This window comes from Sesamum indicum, linkage group LG4 (assembly GCF_000512975.1).
Source record: "Sesamum indicum cultivar Zhongzhi No. 13 linkage group LG4, S_indicum_v1.0, whole genome shotgun sequence".
NCBI lineage: Eukaryota > Viridiplantae > Streptophyta > Magnoliopsida > Lamiales > Pedaliaceae > Sesamum > Sesamum indicum.
In genome coordinates, this window is record NC_026148.1 from 4,445,466 (window position 1) to 4,465,396 (window position 19,931).

Below are 19,931 nucleotides of genomic sequence, written 5' to 3' on the forward strand. Positions count from 1 at the left end.
CTAAAACAAAACACTCTTCTTAACTAATTTCAATAATAAATTTATAAGCATTTGCAAACACCATTTAATCTACTTACATAAATATTTTGATTTTATTGTGCATATCATGCGGTCCTATATTATTGGAGACGAGAAATTTGAACAATATATTATAAACGTCGGAGGCTCGTAAATTCTATTGAACCAGCCGCCCTTTGGGAGCAATTTTTGGTATGTGTAATTTGATGAAAGTAATTGTGAATTTATATTTGAATTGTCGAAAATTCAACAAGGGTGTTATATATATTCCAATGAATAAAAAAAGAACGAAAGGTAAGGGGTTGAGTACATTATCTGAATTGATTTGATAGAGGTAGGGGGTAGGGCAAATCCATGGCAGATGAGGAGAAGGACAAAAATAAAAATATATTGAGTCAAATGCAAGACCCTTAATATGTGGAATACATGCACCAAAAATAAGTTTTTAAATAAATATATAAATTATATTAAAAAAATATATCACCAAATTCCCGGGTATATTTTCCAAAAATATCACGTGAAATTGTCATATTGTGCTATTATGCCTATGACCCATAATTTTGGGTGGGTATTGTGTGTCACCTTCGCACGTGTTGCCCCGACAAGACACAGGACATCAGCACGTGCGGCCCCCTGACTTTGACCTCTCCCAACGCTCAAACCCCACCCACACGTGAGGGGTATCGCCCTGTTTTTGCTTGTCGGGCCTCCCTAACAGGCCCAGCTTCAGGGCCCAATACTCTGTCACCTACAGTCCAACCGTTGCGTACCTTCCTTTTCTTCTTTATTTCTTTATTTTTATTTGAGAGATTGGGTTGTGATAATACTAAGCTTTACCACAAAAATTATATTTATTTAAATTATAATAAAATTTTATAGTCATGAATGAACTTATTTATCGCCATTATAATTAATCAATAGTGCATGTGCAACTACACAAATACAGTCGTAATTATTATGTATTTTTGAATAGTTATATATATTATCATCAACCGCGACAATTTAAATAAATTCTTATCATCGATAATGTAACAACTAACAAAGCAATCATTGTAACTTTCTACGTATTTCAATATAACTATTGATATATACTATAATTATTGTCATGTAATTGGTTCGATTCTGGTTGTTGAAAGATTAATCATACGGTGTTTGGCCAATTATGCGTTGTGCTAAAAATTGAGACGTGCTGGTGCTCGTGTATAATTTTTTTGTAGCATGTAGCGTGACGATTTATTAATTTTTCCATATTTATTTATTTATATCTGGGAATATTGGCATGCATGCTCAATAATTCTTTGAGCTGGTGCAGAGATTCTTCATTCACCAGTGCTTGCAGTAGTAGATAATGTTGTCCAATTGCCAAGTTCTGTTCCATGTCTTTGTTCTTCCAACATGCGTCATTAATTTATAGATATTAATTAGTTCAAGAAATTCAAATACTTTATGATAATTACGTATGACTGATTAAAATATAGTCCCAAGATGATGGAAATACAAGTCAAGAATGTCGATGAGAAGACATAGTTTGACACACATCAATAAACAAAAACTTTAGCAGATCAAATGTAGTTTTCGGAGCTGCTCAACTTATGATGTCACTGATATGCCGAAAACGAAAGAATCTTACGCAGGTGTCTTAACAGTAACAGTCGACCTACGAGTTATAATATTTGATTCAATGTAGATTGAAAAATGAATTATAATGATCAAGTTGGATAATGTTTCGACGAGCAGTGACGAAAAAGAAAATATATTGTGATGTCTACAAGTTTGACGGATCGATCCCATATTTTAATTTATGCCGTTGAAGATAATGTTTATTGACAGAGTGATGAAAGAGATGCATCCAACTGCCCAGACACTGAGAAATAAAAAAACCACTCCTTATTATAGAATCTTATGAAATGTACAAGACAAAACATTAGGGGAAAAAACCATAAAATATCATCATGGGATTATATAATATGACGGCTATTGATACATTATATAATTAAACAAATAAACGAATCAACAATTCACATAAAATAAGACAAACACTCACAAATTTTACGGGACTCAAACCAATGACCTCAAACTTGTTAATTGTCACCAGGTTAAGACATCACGGATCGATTCTGTCAAGTTCTTAATATTAGATAATTGAAGTTACTTGTTACATTATGATCTGATTGAAATATGAATCCTACTTTGAATTTTTTTAAACTATAATTCTAGAAAAATAATAGTTACGAATGACTGAAACAAGTATAAAGTAATAGTTATATTCTCAATTGGATGAATAATTTGATTTATTTACGCTTTTTTATTTTATGATTATTGCATACTTATTTTTGATTTTACAATTTTTCATGCATGGAGATGAATGGATCGTATCTGAAGTCGTGCACGCAATTGTTGATGCACAGTATGAGAAAAGCGAGTTAGAATAAAAGCATCATTAACAAGATTTCATGTAAATTACAAGATAAACTACCTACTTTTAATAGTGGAAGAAAGTATATAATTTTCGTGTTTCATTAGGATATTCTTTTATTTTTATATTCCATAACAAAAATGTGTTAACCCTTAGATGCTTAAGCACCAGACAAAGTTCAAGACGAAACTCTTGTTTATTTTATAATTATTTTTATAAATTGAATAATACATTATTTAGACCAATAATCTAAATTATAGTAATCTCACACGGGTCATTAGTATTTTCATACTTTTAATAAAAATAATAATTAAAAAAAATAAGTATTTCTGAGTTGATAAAAGAGAAATAGATTATAGTTTCTTCTGAAATACTCATTTTTTTCCCCATAAGTTTCCTGCAATAATATTTTTTCGATTTTTAATAATTCTTTTTGCCAACTGTTTTACTGAAGCGCTTATCTCATACTTATATTATACATGAAATGTTGTTGTCTAATAATGGATATTTTATTATTAATAATAACTGATGTAGTACTACTCCAACATTAGTGCTGATATATATGTATCAATTGAAGTACGAGGTTGGGAGATATAAACCTTATGTTTGGGTTCGTTTTTGGGCCATCTCAGAGATGGCCCAAAAACAATGTAATGTTTGGCATGCATTGTTTTACCCATTTCTATTTTATTTTTAGTTGTTTTTGTAAAAATATGGGGAACAAAACTGACTTTTTTATTTACAGCCGTACATTTTCTCTTTCCTCTTCTCTTTCCTCTATCGCAGACATCGGCTTTCCTCGCAGAAATCGCCCCTCTGTTCATCGTCTTCCTCCTTCTTCAGATCGATACTCGCAGAAATCGCCCTTCACCTCTGTTCATCGTCTTCCTTCTTCTTCAGATCTATACCTCTGTTCATCGTCTTCCTTCATCGGCTTTCCTCGCAGAAATCGCACAAATTGGATGATTATCTTTGTTTTTCAGCCCATTTTTCTCCAAATAGAGAAAAGGGTTTCAAGAAGTGAGAAAATTCCTCTATGGATTTTCCCGGGCGGGCATTGGCATATGCTGCCTTGTCCTCTCCACAGAAGCCGTTGGCCGGAAATGGCGTGGCCAAGTAGGCCAATATGGGTTTTTCTTCTTTGCAGCAGGGTTCCTTTCAATTCCCTTGATTGCTTATCCAACCAGAACTTGCTGGAGAAACTTGTACAAGATTATCTCATTTATCCCTCTTGTTTACTCAATCTTTATACTTCTACCCTTTGTATCAGAGTCCCCAAGGTGGCTTCTTCGCAGAGGTCGAAGTGAGGAAGCTCTTGAAGTGTTGAAAAGATATGCAAGAATCAATGGGAAGGAATTGCCTCTAAATATCTCTCTCCTAGAACCATCTGGCAATGAGAAAAACTTGGCTGCAGGTGAAGGAGAAAATAACACCTCCACCATTGAGAAACTGTGGAATACTAGATGGGCTGCCAAGAGGATGTCCATGGTCATGCTCACAGGTTTTGGGATTGGTTTCGTGTATTATGGGGTTCAACTCAATGTTGAGAACCTCAACTTCAACCTCTATTTCGCCGTTGCCATAAATGCAATGATGGAGATTCCAGCCGTTTTCATAGGCAGCGTGCTGTTGATGAAATTTTATTAAACCACCTGGAATGCATATGATATATCTTCCATATTCTGATGATATCAGACCTGTTGAAGAGGTAAGAGTAACTTTTTAACTTCACTAATTTCTTAACTGAAGAATTTAGAATTAAAAACAATATGGTGGATCTACAGCTTCACACTGATACAAATCCCATGGCACCTCGAGCAACTGAAGACCAAATAAAGAGCGCCTCTTTGTTAGTGAAGCGTGTTGATCTAAAAAACTTTTCAGTTTGCCAATTTGCGAAGCCTGGTATGTTCCATATTCTAAAGGAATCGCTCTGTGGATTTTCTTACAGTAAATATCATAACAGTAGTAGATGGATAACAAGTATTTGGAATGGTGCTAACTTCAACGTTAATTTGGTGATGTAGGAGACCTGCTTTCTGAAAAGAATGCATCAATTAGAATTTAAGAATGCTATTTCTCTTGGAGGACCTTGATACAAGCATCCAAGGAACATATTGAATCATGAGATGAAAATTATGGCAAATATAAGAAATGGTTGGTGAAATCTTTTCATAATTATTGATGGCTACTGTTTTTCCATCAATAATTGCTGCCATTGCATGTGGTGCTTTGTATCATTGCAGAAACTTTTCAGTCAATTTCTGTATACTCTGTACTCTTCTGAAACATTTGTCGGCTATTTACTTTTTCTGCACTTAGTCACTTGGAGATATAATGAAAGAAATTACTATTTACCCGTGAATTGTACTCTCCTCTCTCTATATAATGTGTTACAACTCTTTATGCAATTTGCACTTTCATTCTATCTGTTGAGCTTATTCTGTCGAAGTAAAGTATTGCATTGCAATTGTTGACACATTATTGGTCGAGTACTCTCATCCATCTAACATTTGGCTTTACCATTTTCTTGTTATTAAGGTATGTATCTTAATTTTCGCTCACTAATCTTGATCTTAAATGTTATATTCTTCAAAATTTTAAGATAAAAATGCTTAATTTGGTTTTGCTTCTTGTTGACCTTGGCATGATGAATTACTTCGACTTGTTTGTCATTGTCCTCTGTTTGGCTGGTTAATTTCTTGATGGCCTTCAATATATTGTATTTCTCTTTCTTAAAAAAAAGGTTTTTTTAATTCTGTTGAAAAAAATGTATGTTAAGTGCTTTTTTATGTGCTTATATATATATATGTTCATAAAAATTAAATATTAAAGAAATTAAAAAAATATTCTGGTATTGATAAAACCACACTAAAGATCAAGTGGATAAAAAATAATTGGTTATTCCTTCAATTGTTCTTTCAAAAGCATTCTTTACAATGATTTTAGGGGGGTGTAAAATCAATCTTACACTCTAATGTACAAGTCACCTTCATGTTCACAATCTTATAACTACAACTCTAATTCACCTTTGTCTTTGCAGAAAGCAAAGAATAATTAAATTATATGTTATTTTTGTACCCATACTATGTATATATTAAATACAATAAAATATATAATAACAAATGTGATTTGATAATAAAAACTATAAATTACAAACAAAGCAAGTAATCAATCCATTAAAAAAGTTGTGCAACTCGCAAACTAGAACTTAGAACACCATTATTAAAACAACAAAATATCCTAATCAAACTTCAACTTCTTATATGCATATATATATATATAAGCACATAAAAAAGCACTTAACATACATTTTTTTCAACAGAATTAAAAAAACCTTTTTTTTAAGAAAGAGAAATACAATATATTGAAGGCCATCAAGAAATTAACCAGCCAAACAGAGGACAATGACAAACAAGTCGAAGTAATTCATCATGCCAAGGTCAACAAGAAGCAAAACCAAATTAAGCATTTTTATCTTAAAATTTTGAAGAATATAACATTTAAGATCAAGATTAGTGAGCGAAAATTAAGATACATACCTTAATAACAAGAAAATGGTAAAGCCAAATGTTAGATGGATGAGAGTACTCGACCAATAATGTGTCAACAATTGCAATGCAATACTTTACTTCGACAGAATAAGCTCAACAGATAGAATGAAAGTGCAAATTGCATAAAGAGTTGTAACACATTATATAGAGAGAGGAGAGTACAATTCACGGGTAAATAGTAATTTCTTTCATTATATCTCCAAGTGACTAAGTGCAGAAAAAGTAAATAGCCGACAAATGTTTCAGAAGAGTACAGAGTATACAGAAATTGACTGAAAAGTTTCTGCAATGATACAAAGCACCACATGCAATGGCAGCAATTATTGATGGAAAAACAGTAGCCATCAATAATTATGAAAAGATTTCACCAACCATTTCTTATATTTGCCATAATTTTCATCTCATGATTCAATATGTTCCTTGGATGCTTGTATCAAGGTCCTCCAAGAGAAATAGCATTCTTAAATTCTAATTGATGCATTCTTTTCAGAAAGCAGGTCTCCTACATCACCAAATTAACGTTGAAGTTAGCACCATTCCAAATACTTGTTATCCATCTACTACTGTTATGATATTTACTGTAAGAAAATCCACAGAGCGATTCCTTTAGAATATGGAACATACCAGGCTTCGCAAATTGGCAAACTGAAAAGTTTTTTAGATCAACACGCTTCACTAACAAAGAGGCGCTCTTTATTTGGTCTTCAGTTGCTCGAGGTGCCATGGGATTTGTATCAGTGTGAAGCTGTAGATCCACCATATTGTTTTTAATTCTAAATTCTTCAGTTAAGAAATTAGTGAAGTTAAAAAGTTACTCTTACCTCTTCAACAGGTCTGATATCATCAGAATATGGAAGATATATCATATGCATTCCAGGTGGTTTAATAAAATTTCATCAACAGCACGCTGCCTATGAAAACGGCTGGAATCTCCATCATTGCATTTATGGCAACGGCGAAATAGAGGTTGAAGTTGAGGTTCTCAACATTGAGTTGAACCCCATAATACACGAAACCAATCCCAAAACCTGTGAGCATGACCATGGACATCCTCTTGGCAGCCCATCTAGTATTCCACAGTTTCTCAATGGTGGAGGTGTTATTTTCTCCTTCACCTGCAGCCAAGTTTTTCTCATTGCCAGATGGTTCTAGGAGAGAGATATTTAGAGGCAATTCCTTCCCATTGATTCTTGCATATCTTTTCAACACTTCAAGAGCTTCCTCACTTCGACCTCTGCGAAGAAGCCACCTTGGGGACTCTGATACAAAGGGTAGAAGTATAAAGATTGAGTAAACAAGAGGGATAAATGAGATAATCTTGTACAAGTTTCTCCAGCAAGTTCTGGTTGGATAAGCAATCAAGGGAATTGAAAGGAACCCTGCTGCAAAGAAGAAAAACCCTTTTCACTTCTTGAAACCCTTTTCTCTATTTGGAGAAAAATGGGCTGAAAAACAAAGATAATCATCCAATTTGTGCGATTTCTGCGAGGAAAGCCGATGAAGAAAGACGATGAACAGAGGTATAGATCTGAAGAAGAAGGAAGACGATGAACAGAGGTGAAGGGCGATTTCTGCGAGTATCGATCTGAAGAAGAAGGAAGACGATGAACAGAGGGGCGATTTCTGCGAGGAAAGCCGATGTCTGCGATAGAGGAAAGAGAAAATGTACGGCTGTAAATAAAAAAGTCAGTTTTGTTCCCCATATTTTTACAAAAACAACTAAAAATAAAATAGAAATGGGTAAAACAATGCATGCCAAACATTACATTGTTTTTGGGCCATCTCTGAGATGGCCCAAAAACGAACCCAAACATAAGGGATGGGTTTTTGACTTTTTGTATTATTATTATTATTATTATTATTATTATTATTATTATTATTATTATTATTATTACTACTACTACTATTACTATTATTATTATTATTATTTTAAATGATGAGATCGAATTATCAAATTTTTACATAGGATATAATTGAAATCAATATATGTTTACAATTCGCAAAATTTATATATTTATAAATATTAGTATAATATTGATATCACTATCATCTTATATTATTGAACAACATGAGTTAATCGGGCCATTAAAATTTAGATCATACTGTTAGATATGATCCAACTTACAGAAAAATACATTTGGTAAAGTTTTAATACTTATTGGATATACGGATATCGAGATATCGTACTCGCAATATAAGAGTAATCATTCAAGACGGTGTATCGTTGAATCAGGCCCTGTGATTTTTAAATCATACCGTCTGATATGATCTAATGAACACAGTCTTGTACATATGTAACTTTCGTATGAATCGGGTGCCCAAATTTTAAGATATCGTAATTATTGATTAAATTTTTTAATCTCATTATATATATAATAAAATATAATTAAAATTGTTCAACCATCATCATCATCATCATCATCATCATCATTATTATTATTATTATTATTATTAGATTAATTCATAAAAATTACTAAATTTTGACATAAATTTATAAATAATAAAAATCATTATTATTTGTCAATTTAAAAAAAGTATAACGTAATACAAATATATATTAAAATATAACATAAAGTTTATATATGTCATATTAAATAATAATTTTAATTACAAAAAATATTATAATTTACTAAGTTGTTCATTAAATTTATTTTTGTATAAAGATTAAATGTATGAATAAAAGTACCAATAATTTATTATTATCCAAAATAAAATATAAAAATTGTTCAACCATCATCATCATCATCATCATCATCATCATTATTATTATTATTATTATTATTAGATTAATTCATAAAAATTACTAAATTTTGACATAAATTTATAAATAATAAAAATCATTATTATTTGTCAATTTAAAAAAAGTATAACGTAATACAAATATATATTAAAATATAACATAAAGTTTATATATGTCATATTAAATAATAATTTTAATTACAAAAAATATTATAATTTACTAAGTTGTTCATTAAATTTATTTTTGTATAAAGATTAAATGTATGAATAAAAGTACCAATAATTTATTATTATCCAAAATAAAATATATGATATTGATTAATAATTATAATATATGATCAATTTTGATTATAAAAACAATGTATTGAAATGTTTTGATAAATAAGATCACGGCACTTATAATATGTTAGTAATGAATTTTTTTTTTATTTAAATAAAAAGTATCAAATACTCGAAAATATTTTATAAATTATTTTAAAGCTCATCCAAACATCGTGAAATTTAATAAAATAGTTGTTCAATTAATTAAATTTTGTATACAATAACTTAAAATCCTTACATATAAAAAAATTACAACTGGCTAAATAATTATATGTTAAAAATAATTTAAAAACTATAACCGAAATATCTTAACTTATTAAGTGATGTATATTGGTAAAAAAATATTAACCTGCAAGAGTAAAAAAGTAATTTAACACATATGAGGCACGTATTAAACAAATGCAACCCACCTTTTACCATATAACTTCCAATACTACTATAAATACCAAAAATATTTAATTTTTTAAGTCAAGCACTATTCATTGATAGTGACTATTTTTTTGACAAAAAGACCTCCCTCGACAATCGTATTTCACCTGGTGTATAATCGTGCCGTAGGTAAAATTCCCAATTTTATCCCTTCGTAAAAACCTCGACCACATCATTAAGAAACAGGAGATCATATATTTTTCACTTTTGTAGAAATACGATATAGCATAATTAACGCTCGTAAATAAAATCAAGAAGAGTGCCTCAAATTTAATATGATATGTAATCAATGCCCGTAAATATTCCGTAATAAAGAATAAATAATTCTTTTCCAACCAAACTATCCTTATAGCAGTGAAGATATACATGCTCTCATGCATTATTAAAGCATGAATAAGTATGAGGGCAATTTGATCATAAAAACATTTATTGGATTTTCAATAAATCAGTAATAAGACAATCAGAGGTCAGTATAGATTCTTTTTTTTTTTTTAAATTTTTTGCTAATATCAGCAAATTCAGTGAATTTTGATTAACGAAAGAACTTATATGTTATACGGAAGCAAATTCCAATTTAATTTCCAAAATCATAAAAAATTTACGTTTAATATATCAATTTTCAGAGAAAGATGTGTGTAATTATCCCTTTATAATATCACATAAGAATTACTTGTATTTTTTCCCAGATAATTAATGAAACAATAATTAGTGAATTTGAAAGAAAAAGTAGGTAAGTAGGTACCGTAGTTGTAATCTCCGACAACATCGTAATATGTAATTGGCTAAAAATTATGAGAACTACTTTCACCAATACATTCATCTCTGCTCAATTCTCAAAGCATCCCTCAAACTGTTCCAAGATAATAATAATAAAAAAAACTAAAGTCCCATTTATTAATGCAATTATTTAGCCAATAAAACATTTGGTTGTGTTTTCAATGAGATTTTCTTCACTTTTCACTGTTTGGATAGGTGGGAATTTGTTCGGGTAAGTTATTTTTAGTGAGAATGCATTCCTATTTTAATTCTCAATTTCAAATTTATATAGATCACATGGGCTTGTCATAGTTGTGTTTCTGTCACATCAAAAATACATATATCTATATTTAATATTCTCACACCTATATACCTATATTTGGAAACAATTAATCCAAACATATTTTCAGTCTTCGCACAAAAATCAATAAAGTATTTCTACACATTTCCAATTGTGGAAACTGAAAATGAAAATGAAAACACAACCAAACGGGCTCTAAATTTTTTATATATGTGTCTGAATTTAATTTTTATGCATGCATCTTAGTTGAAAATTTCTCAATTAAATTCAAGCGATAATTGCACTCCCTTCCCTTAAAGTTTAATATAATTATACGTAAATTCTCTGTGGTTTGGAAAATTACATCCAGCACTTTGAGGTTTGCTTCTGTCTAATAAATAAGTCTCTCAGTTAGTCAAAATTCACTGAATTTACCAATATTAACAAAATAAATTTGAAAAAATTATATATTAACCCCTATTTGACTTGTTACTAACTTATTGCAAGTCTAATGAATCTTATTACAGCCAAATTACCCTCATACGTCTTCAATCGTTAATGCATATAATGATGTATATTCTCACCGTTATAAGGGTAGTTTAGTCTGAAAAATTATTTGACCTGCAATAAGTTAGTAATCAGTCAAACGAGGGTAAATATCAATTTTCATTCAATTTTTTTTATTAATATAAGCAAATTCAATGAATTTTGACTAATGGATGGACTTATTTGTAAAACGAAAGCAAATAAGTAATTTCTCAAACCACATGGAGATTATGTATAAGAAATTAATATGAAATTAGACGTAAAAATCTCCATTTGCTGGACTCAAACCCACAACCTTTTGATTGTGATCAATTCAACAAAGGCTCGTTGGCTACCTGACCTCATTTTCAAAAGTTAACGAGTGAATTAAAAAAATATTTAATAATGAGGAATTAGAAAAAAGAAGATTACGAGAGAGTTTTGTCTTTTTTTAAGCATTGCATCATTCAATCAATACAACAGTATGCTAAAATAATAAATTAAAATATTTAACTAATAAACCGATATAACTATACACAAATTATAATAACTCACATAAAGTGGGACAAATAATAACATGAAAATGAGACTGATATCCACATGTCCGGTGAAACTCAAACCCATGATCCAGAACTTATCATGAAAATTATTTAAAAAAAAAATAAAAGAATCAAAATTTGCTCTAGTAATACAAATTTAAATTGCTTAATCACGAAATTAAATAATATGTGAAATATAATTAAGATGAGTCGAGCCAGTTCGAAAATTAAATATTATTATTATTATTAAATAGATAATATTACACGGAAAAAGTTGGAATCTTTGATGTTACTGATTAGGTTAGCACAAAAATACCTGGAGCAGAGTGATTCCCACAATCCCATGTGTTGCCTTTGGCTCCTTCCTCTGCTCCATCATAACAGTAAGTATTTCTGATTTCGCATCCGACGGTTGTTATTTAGTAGACTACGCCGCTAATCATACCTTAAACGTTTTCAAGTGTCAAGTTTTACTTGTGATTTAAGACGCACCACCTTAACACATGCACTTTGCACCACGGGATTAATTATTATTATTGTGGTACGGAACCCAAAGATTCAATTAAAAATTATGTTTAATTTAATGTGGATATAATTAGTTAAATGGGTTCAAAATTTCATTAAAAAAAAAAAAAGGGATTGTGATCAGAGATGGTGATTATGAGAGGGATAGATTGGAAATGTAATTCTTTAATGTTGCGTTTGGATCGAACGATTTAAAAGTCTGGGCTCTGAATTCATTGAACTTGTTTGGATGATTCCTTATTACGAAATATTTTAATTTCAAATTCATTTAATATGAAAATATTTGATTCTACCTCAAGACCCTACTGTCCAAATAGGACCTATATGTCTAAAAAATAATGAGATGCGAACGAGAACTGTTTCTTGAAAATAATGAGTAAAAAAGTAAAACCAGTAATTAACCAGGTATAATAAAACACGATAAAATACTCCCTAAAACCGCATTGCTTAGATACATTGCTATATTTTTTGTGACTTTCATTATAAATCTTTGAAAAATTGGAGTATCAAAATGTTTGTAATCAAGAAAATGATTTATTATTATTATTTTTTAAATTTTTGGAGGGGATTGCCACATTGGAACATAACAATATTACCTAGTATAAAATTAAATGTTTTACTTCCAAGAATAAAAATTAAATGTGGATATTTTATGCGTTTGGGTGGCGATTAACTCACATTCTTGAATGAGAATTAATAATTACGAGACTTTAAATTAAATTTAAAATAAAAAAATGGGCCAATCAAATCGCAGCATGCCCCCAAACCCTAAAATTTTGGGCTTTTTAAAAATTTGACCACTCTCAATCTTTTGTCAATATTAAAAAGATTTGATCTAAAAAAGAGTAGGGCCAAAATGGATATGATGTGGTCCAACTCCAATACACCACACCATAAGTTGAAAATGGAAGGGCCATTATGGTAATCATATTGTCCCATTACCAAATTCCAAATAAAAATTAAAAAATGAGAATAAATAAATTTTGAAAGGGGGCCCAAATTTCCAAGTGCATGAATTGGCCCCTTCTCATCCCACCACCATTTGAACATGTTGAGAAAAGTTGAGGCAAAAGGGTAGCTAAAAAGCAGAGTGGAGGGGAATTATATTAGCTACAAGGGAAGGATTAGGGACAGGAAAAAATAAAAATAAAAATTAGGGTTTTTGTGTGCTTTTTGAGAAGGATAATTAATTAATTACCTTGGATTGCAGAATCAAATCTTGATCATCTTTTAATTGCTACTATTTTCAAGAACCAATCAATGGGTGCTTTTTTGGGCATTTGGGATAGGCCTAAAAGGTGTTGCTAAGGATTATTCTTTACAAGATTGTGTAATTTTGATTTTTTTTTCTTTTGTTTTTGAATAATTACAAAAGGGATTGTAAAAAAATTTATTTTATTGAAGTATTTACAATTGTTCATATCATCACGATATTGAATAAATCAAAAACTGTGAGAAAGACGTTTAATTCACACCATTTAATATTTTTATACTGATACTTGTAAGAATTACGAAGTTGACGGGAATTTCTATTCCAAGATCATACAGCGCTCTGATTTTGAAATAACTTCAACCATTTATTTATAATGAAATTGGTGTACATTATATTATTTAATGATATTATGTACAGTGATGGGATGATATCTAGAAAGATGATAGTTGTTTTCAATGGGCATATAGAAAAACTCCTTGAGACAAATCTGCATTGTCTTTCTCTTACAAAGTTAGCTAAAAAGAGTGACAATGCAAGAGACATCTAAAGTGGGGTTGAAAAAGAGCCTGAAAAGCTCAAATCCAATGCAAAAGATAAAATTAAAAAACTTAAGAACAAGGGATGTAAAGTTGGTGTAACTGAAAATTGGTGGCTTTTCATCTAAGTTCAAACATTTTGACCAGACACATTGACAATGCTTTCCATGAATTTGTCAAACTATGAGACAAGAGTCATATTGGAAAAAGTAAAGAACTGTTCACTTCACAGTTCATACCCTCAAAACAAGAAAATCATACACAAATAATGATTCTTGAGCTAAGATGCTCAAATACTCCACTTTCAAGAATTCTATCTTCTTCTTCTTCTTCTTTTTTCCCCCTCTTTTAATTAGCTCGAAATAGTGTTTAGTCTTAAAATAATCCGCTAATATCCAAACTTTCGGGCTAAATTATCCCATGATTTACTCTAATCAGTGGGAAAACGACGATTATGACGATAACCACAATGGTCATTGCACATAATGATGAGTGGATTACCAATATTTGCAGATTAGATTAGGCAGTTTTTAGGTGAATGGATGAAAACAAAGTCCAATGATGTTCATGAATAAGATTACTGTGAGCCATTGATTAATGAATAGCCAAGTTCTAACGCATAAAACAAAGCCTTTCCCCTCAGCTGACTTGATAGTGCATTAATCAAAGACAAAAAACAACAACCTATGACATACATAATCCTCCTTTTCCTATGTTTAAGTCAAAAAGGAACATAGAAAGATTGATTAGTAATATAATGCTCTAAGATAGAGACATATGCTCTGAGTTTACAAATAGAACAATGATGTTTCTTTCCTCAGTCTTAACTAGGAGCAGAAGCTCTTTTCCCTTTATTTAATTCTTCCCAGAGTATAAAAAAAAAACCCACCTTTTACCTTCTGGGCATTAGTATTCCACCAGCATCAGAAACCTGCTCAAGAACTGCAGAAGGAGAGAGGAGTGTGAAAAAGAAAAGAAAACAAATTTCCTCTGTGGTTCTGTGTGTTTGGCATTAGCTACAGTTTCGACTTGCTTTTCTTTTTCATGCAAATAGGCCCTTTTGCTGACTCTCTCTGTTTTCATATCTCAAACAAGTCATGGAAGATGAAGAGTCCAATACAAGAAGGAAATGCCCTCCAAAAACAACAAGTTTTAGAGAGATTGGAAGTGGTCATAGTTATCAGTATCACCACCAGCTGCTGCAAAACTCTTATAGGCTTGGCTATGGTTTTGGTTTGGATTATGGTTTTGGATACACAAACCAATACCAGACTTTCCCTGCTTTGCTACCTCTCCCTCCAAGCCTACCTCTGCAGCTTGCAGTAACTCCACCTTTCCCTCCAAACCAGAGGTTTGGATCAAGAACCCATTTCAAGAAAGCCTCAAGGAAGCAGAACAATCCACTTCTTGCCACTTCCTCTGATTCCCAGTATCAAGATTTCTCAGTCACACAAGGTTATTAATTTTTAGTTAAGAACCCTTTTCTTGTTTGGTTTTTTGAGTATGGTGTGTGTGTGTGTGTTTTTTTTCCTTGCTTGTTACTGTAGTCTGCGTGATTATAGAAAGTTTACGTTGGCCTTTACATTGCAAATGACAATCTTGGAGTGTCTTTGTTGCTATCTTAACCTTTGTCTATCGGTGGTACAAGACTGTTTTTAATGGTCACTAAGCAAATTCTGATGTGCAAGAATGAGATTAAACGATAAAATTACTATGCTTTATGCTGCTAATTGCTGATTCCGTTAATTAATAATTTCGGGCAGAAGTGGAGAAGAAAGCTTGTCTGCCCAGTGATAAGGAGAATGGAAGAAACATTGTGGATGCAAAACGAAAGTCATTGTTAGTTGCAAGAAGACCAGACTCTGGTGGGATTGAAGGAAAATCCATCACCCTTCTTGCTAATCATTTCTTAGTCCAATTCGATCCGTCCCAGAAAATCTTCCACTATGATGTTGAAATATCTCCGAATCCATCCAAGGAAATTGCAAGAATGATCAAGGGAAAGCTTGTTGAGGAGAATTCAGCAGTCCTATCCGGTGCTCTTCCGGTCTATGATGGTAGAAGGACTATATATAGCCCTATAGAATTCCAAGATGACAGGCTTGAGTTCTATATTGGTCTCCCTGTATCTGTTGGTGAACCAGTTATACCGTCTGTGGAAATGTTGAATTCCCCTGAAAAGCATCAGCAGGACAAGATTTTCCGGGTAAATATCAAGCTTGTATCAAAGTTTGATGGGAAAATGCTGAGCAGCTATTTGAACAAAGGAGATGATTCTACTCCTCTTCCTCAGGAGTATATACATGCACTGGATGTCGTTCTACGGGAGAATCCGACTGAGAGGTGTTTAGCAACCGGAAGATCGTTTTACTCGAGCTCGATGGGAGGGGCAAAAGAGATTGGTGGAGGAGCTGTTGCACTCAAGGGGTTCTTTCAGAGTCTAAGGCCAACACAACAAGGGCTTGCTCTGAATGTGGACTTCTCGGTGACAGCTTTCCATGAGAGTATTGGGGTGATTCCTTATTTGCAAAAACGGCTTGACTTTATGCATGATATCTCTCAAGAAAAGAGCAGAAGCTTGACGACCGAACAGAAGAAACAAGTGGAGAAAGCACTAAAGAACATGAGGGTGTTTGTTTGCCATAGAGAAACTGTACAGAAATATCGAGTTTATAGCCTGACTGAGGATGTTGCTGAAAATCTCTGGTTTCCAGACAGAGATGGGAAAAATTTGAGATTGATCAAGTACTTCAAGGATCACTATGATTATGATGTACAGTACAAAAATCTGCCCTGCTTGCAGATTAGTAGGAGGAAGCCATGTTACCTGCCTATGGAACTTTGTGTGATTTGTGAAGGGCAAAAGTTCCTTGGAAAGCTCTCGGATGATCAAACCGCGAAAATACTCAAAATGGGCTGTCAAAAGCCACGAGAACGCAAGGCAACCATTGACAAGGTTATGGAAGGCCCAGAAGGGCCAACCAGGTATGACTAATATTCTGGCATTTTGTTCCTTGTGTTTTACCCATAAGCTTGTTTGATCAATCAAAGTTTTGTGCTTCTTAACAGCGGCGGTCAAGGAAAAGAATTTAAGCTGCAGATTTCAAGAGAAATGACGCACTTGACTGGGAGGATTCTTCAGCCTCCAAAGCTTAAGCTTGGAAATGGTGGTCATGTTAGAAATCTGACTCCATTCCGTCATGATCGACAGTGGAACCTTCTCGATAGCCATGTCTTTGAGGGCACTCGAGTTGATAGATGGGCGATAATAAGTTTTGGTGGCACCCCTGATCAGAAGTCCAGCATACAGAAGTTCATAAACCAGCTGTCTCAAAGATGTGAACAATTAGGTATTTTTCTCCACAGGAACACTGTGGTCAGTCCACTGTTTGAGCCAATGCACGTTCTTGGCAATGCGAAAATTTTGGAATCTAAACTCAAGAAAATTCATAAATCTGCTTTCAACAATCTCCAGCTGCTCATTTGTGTTATGGAGAGGAAGCACAAAGGATATGCAGACTTGAAACGAATTGCTGAAACGAATATTGGTATAGTAAGCCAGTGCTGTTTGTACCCAAATCTCGGCAAGTTGAGCTCACAATTCCTGGCTAATTTAGCTCTTAAGATCAATGCCAAAGTCGGTGGATGCACCGTTGCTCTTTACAACTCGCTGCCTTCTCAAATACCAAGGCTCTTCAGACAAGATGAGCCGGTGATCTTTATGGGTGCCGATGTAACCCATCCTCATCCATTGGATGATTTTAGTCCATCCATTGCTGCTGTCGTCGGCAGTGTAAACTGGCCTGCTGCAAACAAGTATGTTTCAAGAATGAGATCCCAAACGCACCGACAAGAGATCATCCAAGATCTTTGTGCAATGGTTGGGGAAATACTGGATGACTTCTATCAGGAGCTCAATCAACTTCCTGCAAGAATAATATTTTTCCGCGATGGAGTTAGCGAAACACAGTTCCGCAAAGTGCTGGAGGAAGAACTGCAAGCAATCCGCAAGGCTTGTTCAAGATTTCCATGCTACAAGCCTCCAATCACGTTCGCAGTTGTGCAGAAGAGGCACCACACGAGGTTGTTTCCATGCGAAGCCGATCCATCTTTTGCCAATAACCAGTTCTCCGACGAGAATGTGCCTCCAGGGACAGTCGTGGACACCGTGATCACTCATCCGAGAGACTTTGACTTCTACCTCTGCAGCCATTGGGGTGTCAAGGGAACCAGCCGGCCAATCCATTATCACATCTTATGGGACGAAAACCAGTTCACTTCCGATGAAGTCCAGAAGTTGGTCTACAATCTTTGCTACACATTCGTGAGGTGCACAAAGCCTATATCTTTGGTCCCTCCAGCTTACTATGCACATCTTGCTGCATACAGAGGCAGATTATACCTTGATCGTTCGGACTCAAGCGCCTTCAGCAGAAGTTGTTCGATTTCACGGGCTTCGCCTCCAAAAGCAATGCCTTTACCTAAACTTTCTGAGAATATTAGGAAGCTAATGTTCTACTGCTGATATTGTAGCACATGCAGATGCGTATACTTGCACTTCTTTGGTCTAACCATAGCTTGAAACTAAATAATAGCCAAGTGGGATTACAACTGCTTACTCATCCATATTATGATCTTGTCACAGGTTAATCAACCAAAACTATCATCAACTCACTAAGATTTTTCCAGCTTCTTAACATGTAAAGCAAGTGCATATGACAAGTTCATTGGACTTGGAAGATACTTGGTTTTATCTATTCTTGATGGATGTAATGTGAGTGAAACGGTTCACCAAAATGTCTGGTTTGATCTGACTTTTACTTTGAACAATGTTTAAGCAATCAACTTATTTTAAACTGTGAGTCAGAAAAATCATTCAAATTCAATATCTTAACAATTTGTGATCTTTCAGAAAAAGGGATTGCTGTTTCATTTAAGTACAGACACATCAAATGTTAAGATTAATCAAGTATGTGAATAATTTCAAAATTTGTCATTTTATCATGCAGAGGTGAGGGGTCTGTGATGAAAGTGAAGCAATCTTTTCTTGAGAGGTGGGAAAAAGGGTATTAAGTAAATAAGACAGTAAAAGCATCATTTGACAGCAGCAGCAGCAGCAGCAGAAGAATGGTCATTCCAAGAGAATCCCCAGAATGTGTCATTGGTAGAAAATGAGTAGTCACACTCCAAGTTGAAGAATGAACAAAAGGAAGGCAGAATCTAGGGGCATTATAGGGATAAAAAGAAAAAAGAAAAGAGTACAGGATGGTATGGGCCCCAGTAGGAGTCAGGTAGCTCAGTTGCAGTTGCTGCAGCTACTGTCATTCACAGGCAGCAGAAGTAATGAATGAGAGAGAGAGAGAGAGAAGAGAAGAGGGCAGGAAAGGAAAAGATGGGAAGTTGAGGAGTGAGTTCCACTTTTGTCTCACATTTTCATATTCCTTACTTTGTGTCTCTGTTGTCTACTTGCTTTTAGCCCACTCCCACATGTGTGTCTTATGTCCTTTCCTCCCCCCCCCTGCCCCCTCTTTTGTCTTTCACCCCTTTTACCTCTTTGCAAAGGGGAGGTGTACCATTCGCTGGGACCCTTGTACTTCATATGAAATTTTATTTATTTTGGAACAGTGGTGTTTTATGAACCAGAGGCTGCTAGCTACGGTATGACACATCTCTTTTCTTTACTAGTTGTGTCTGAAAATTTTTTGTTTTATTATTGGTGGGCAGTATCCACTTTAGTCCAAAAATTACATAATTATTTGCGTTAAATGCCTTATAAAGTATTTCATTGTAATCGACTTTAAATTAAGAGAATTTGGTGAGATTTTACCCATTTTAAGGACCGGCCCGTAAGTTAAAGGTGAGTCTGAATTCAACCAATGGTCCATCAAACAAGGATCTTCCATTTGCCGTAACCAATATTCACTGTCATGTCCGTCCATCAATGACCATCCCCAACATCCGTGGAATCTGGATCATGCGATTATTATTAGGTTGGATAAACTTTCTAATACACTTTAATAAAATATTTATATCATAAATATGTTGAGTTATTTAATTCAAACAATCAAAATAAACATAAT

General features: G+C 33.3%; 2 protein-coding genes across 3 annotated transcripts; both read left to right on the plus strand.

The window, feature by feature from the left end:
• On the plus strand, positions 3,148-4,340 carry LOC105160084 (organic cation/carnitine transporter 1-like). The gene is made up of 3 exons (XM_020693470.1): positions 3,148-3,309; positions 3,437-4,142; positions 4,219-4,340. The coding sequence occupies exons 1-2, from the start codon at positions 3,148-3,150 to the stop codon at positions 4,079-4,081; spliced, it is 807 nt and encodes a 268-aa protein (XP_020549129.1). The 3' UTR covers positions 4,082-4,142; positions 4,219-4,340.
• Positions 14,630-18,667, plus strand: LOC105160001 (protein argonaute 7). 2 transcript variants are annotated; one of them, XM_011077243.2, is made up of 3 exons: positions 14,630-15,306; positions 15,618-16,836; positions 16,921-18,667. In XM_011077243.2, the coding sequence occupies exons 1-3, from the start codon at positions 14,949-14,951 to the stop codon at positions 18,374-18,376; spliced, it is 3,033 nt and encodes a 1,010-aa protein (XP_011075545.1). In that variant the 5' UTR covers positions 14,630-14,948; the 3' UTR covers positions 18,377-18,667. The 2 variants fall into 2 exon arrangements, with proteins under 2 accessions (XP_011075545.1, XP_011075544.1); XM_011077242.2 differs by having other exon boundaries at positions 14,632-15,306; positions 15,615-16,836; positions 16,921-18,666.

Excerpts from the sequence above, each read along its gene's own strand:
- LOC105160084 (XM_020693470.1), top strand. The coding sequence starts at position 3,148 with ATGGGGAACAAAACTGACTTTTTTATTTACAGCCGTACATTTTCTCTT. Across the intron at positions 3,310-3,436 it reads AGAAATCGCCCTTCACCTCT|AGAAAAGGGTTTCAAGAAGT; the intron begins GTTCATCGTCTT and ends TTCTCCAAATAG.
- LOC105160001 (XM_011077242.2), top strand. The coding sequence starts at position 14,949 with ATGGAAGATGAAGAGTCCAATACAAGAAGGAAATGCCCTCCAAAAACA. Across the intron at positions 15,307-15,614 it reads AGATTTCTCAGTCACACAAG|AAGTGGAGAAGAAAGCTTGT; the intron begins GTTATTAATTTT and ends AATTTCGGGCAG. Across the intron at positions 16,837-16,920 it reads GGCCCAGAAGGGCCAACCAG|CGGCGGTCAAGGAAAAGAAT; the intron begins GTATGACTAATA and ends GCTTCTTAACAG.